We start from the raw sequence: 2,375 nt of genomic DNA, 5'->3' as shown, positions 1-2,375 counted from the left end.
AATTAAAAAAGAAAATATTTAGAAAAACTTAAGCAATAAAAAATATTAAAACAGAAATAAATTCTAAAGAAAAAAAAAAAAAAAACAAAACATTTATAAAAATTTTAAATAAATAAACAAAAACCCAAAAAACAGAACTAAATATTTTAAATAGCCATTTGTAAAAGTTTTAATCAAAAATACAAAATCATTATTCAAACTTAAGAAAAAGAACAAAAACATCTAATTAAACAATTATGAAAAAATTACAATAAAATATAAAAGACCAAAAAAATTCTATATAAACAAATTTTGAAATTCGAAACTATAAAGACCAATATTAAAAAAATATTGAAATTGATAAGAGAACAAAATTGAATTATAACTCAGTTTTTCTAAAATAAATATTTTTTGGTTGGAATAAAGTGAGAAAAATTTTGTTTTAACAAAATGTGGAAATATGTGAGTGTTTATATCAAACCAAAAAAAAAAAATTATTTGAAAATTTTAAAGCAATAAAGAAAACAAAATTCTATAAGAAAAAAATTTTTATTTGTTTCTAGTGTTTGTTTGTGAGTTTTTTAACGGTATCGGTAAATGGAGCCCAAAATACCATATCGAGCAATTCGGAAGGTTACTATCATTATCCAGCACCACCAAGAACCCAACAATTCATAGCACCAGCCCCCAAGCCCATTCAATATAGCCAAGGAGCAGCCTATAAATTCCAATTCAACTCGCCACAACAGAATAAACAACCCAATTATCAACAATCATCATATTTTCATCCATCATCTGGCTATAGCTATTATGGATCCTCATCTGCATCATCAGCGTCATCCAGCTCGGCAGCTGGACCATCCTTCCCCAGTTCGTCAGTAGTTAGTCAACAATTTGCCTCACCTGCTTTAGAAAATGCCGCATTTACTATGGCCCTAACAAATCAGGGATACAAAACCGTATCAAGCCTTACACCTTCTGCTTCCAATAGCATAGCCCTGAAAGCAGCCCCTGCTGCCTCGCAAGCTTCAACGCCATCTTCATCGGCTCAATTGTCTTTATTATCGGCTACCCCCTCATCATCGGGGACATCGTTAAATGTGAAATTGCCTTTACCTTTTAATATAACCCCCCTGAATATAGCTCCCTTGCCTTTGCAGGCTGGAGCTCCCTATGCCAAACTACCTCAAGGTGTAACATCCTATGGCACTGTTTACCCTCAAAGGAGAAGGCGTTAAGATTAGCTCATCTACCTACTTTAAAAATTTTAGTTCAATTTTTCTTATTTTTTTTTTTTTGTAACTTAAATTTAGGAAACAACAAAACCATAGACTTGAATTTTGTTCACTCTTAGAAGTCAATACGAAGAAGTTCGATTTTAATGTTAAGCAAACCACAAAATCACATTTAATTTAATGAATTTATGTATTAGCGCATGTATGATGATGATGATGATGATGATGATGACGATGCTGTAGATAATGGTGATGATGACTATGGGGCCGTGTTCATATGATCGCCTAAAGGGGCCTTTGACTTTGGCATACCGGAAATATTGAAGACACAACCAACAACCGAAACAATAACAAAAAGGGGCCACCTCTAAGATGTGTGTGACACTAAGCCGAATCTTCGAATCAGATAAAAAAAAATAGAATGTCTCAAGCTTGCATTTTGGAAATATTGAAGAGTTAACATATTCGTTTGACATTACGGAAACAATAATAGCAATGGAAGCCATAAATCTACTGCTGTGATGCTGATGACCTTTGAGATGATCCATATGTAGAAACGACAATGGGAATAAAGAGGGGCCTGGAAATCGTCAAATTTTAAAGTACGGAGAGACCTAAATATCTCATGCTATTAACGAATGATCTTGCCACTCTTGTTTTTTTGGATAATGAAATTTTCATTGCAATGCCATATGTATATACCTAGAAGTATTTAGTTTTAAAACAAAATTATTTTACTTCAAATACAACATATTTTGAAATTGCATTCACCGATTTCTATTTCATCTTAAAACGACGAAATATGCTGCATTTTGATTTCTCCAAAATATATACACTCAGAGAAGAGTGACCCATTAGCGAGTTATTTTTATTATGTTAATATTGAACTTCGTATGTCGCTAAAGAAGCATGTACCCATAGTAAGTTCAACATTTCCCAATAGGTTAGTAATTTGTTTTAACTTTTGTCAAGTTCAAATTTAACTGTTCAGAAGTAAAAAAATTAACTGAATAATACATTTTTTTGAAAACGAAAAAAATAATGTTCCGGATTTCCTAGACCACCTGGTGACTTGGAGCAAGGAGACCTCAAGGGGGAGGATCCCAATATCTACATGTCATATTATATTTAGTACAAATCACTTACTCTTCTGTAGTACAA

General features: G+C 32.2%; 1 protein-coding gene across 1 annotated transcript; it reads left to right on the top strand.

The window, feature by feature from the left end:
• Positions 1 to 274: 274 nt before the first annotated feature.
• Positions 275 to 1,894, top strand: LOC142234737 (uncharacterized). Its single transcript, XM_075305902.1, has 2 exons — positions 275 to 441; positions 543 to 1,894. Exons 1-2 carry the CDS (start codon positions 430 to 432, stop codon positions 1,215 to 1,217), a joined length of 687 nt encoding a protein of 228 aa, XP_075162017.1. The 5' UTR covers positions 275 to 429; the 3' UTR covers positions 1,218 to 1,894.
• The last annotated feature ends 481 nt before the right edge of the window (positions 1,895 to 2,375 follow it).

This window comes from Haematobia irritans, chromosome 4 (genome assembly GCF_050003625.1).
Source record: "Haematobia irritans isolate KBUSLIRL chromosome 4, ASM5000362v1, whole genome shotgun sequence".
Taxonomy (NCBI): Eukaryota; Metazoa; Arthropoda; class Insecta; order Diptera; family Muscidae; genus Haematobia; species Haematobia irritans.
The sequence above is the reverse complement of the archived record's forward strand: the minus strand, read 5'-3'. Positions and strand labels throughout refer to the sequence as shown.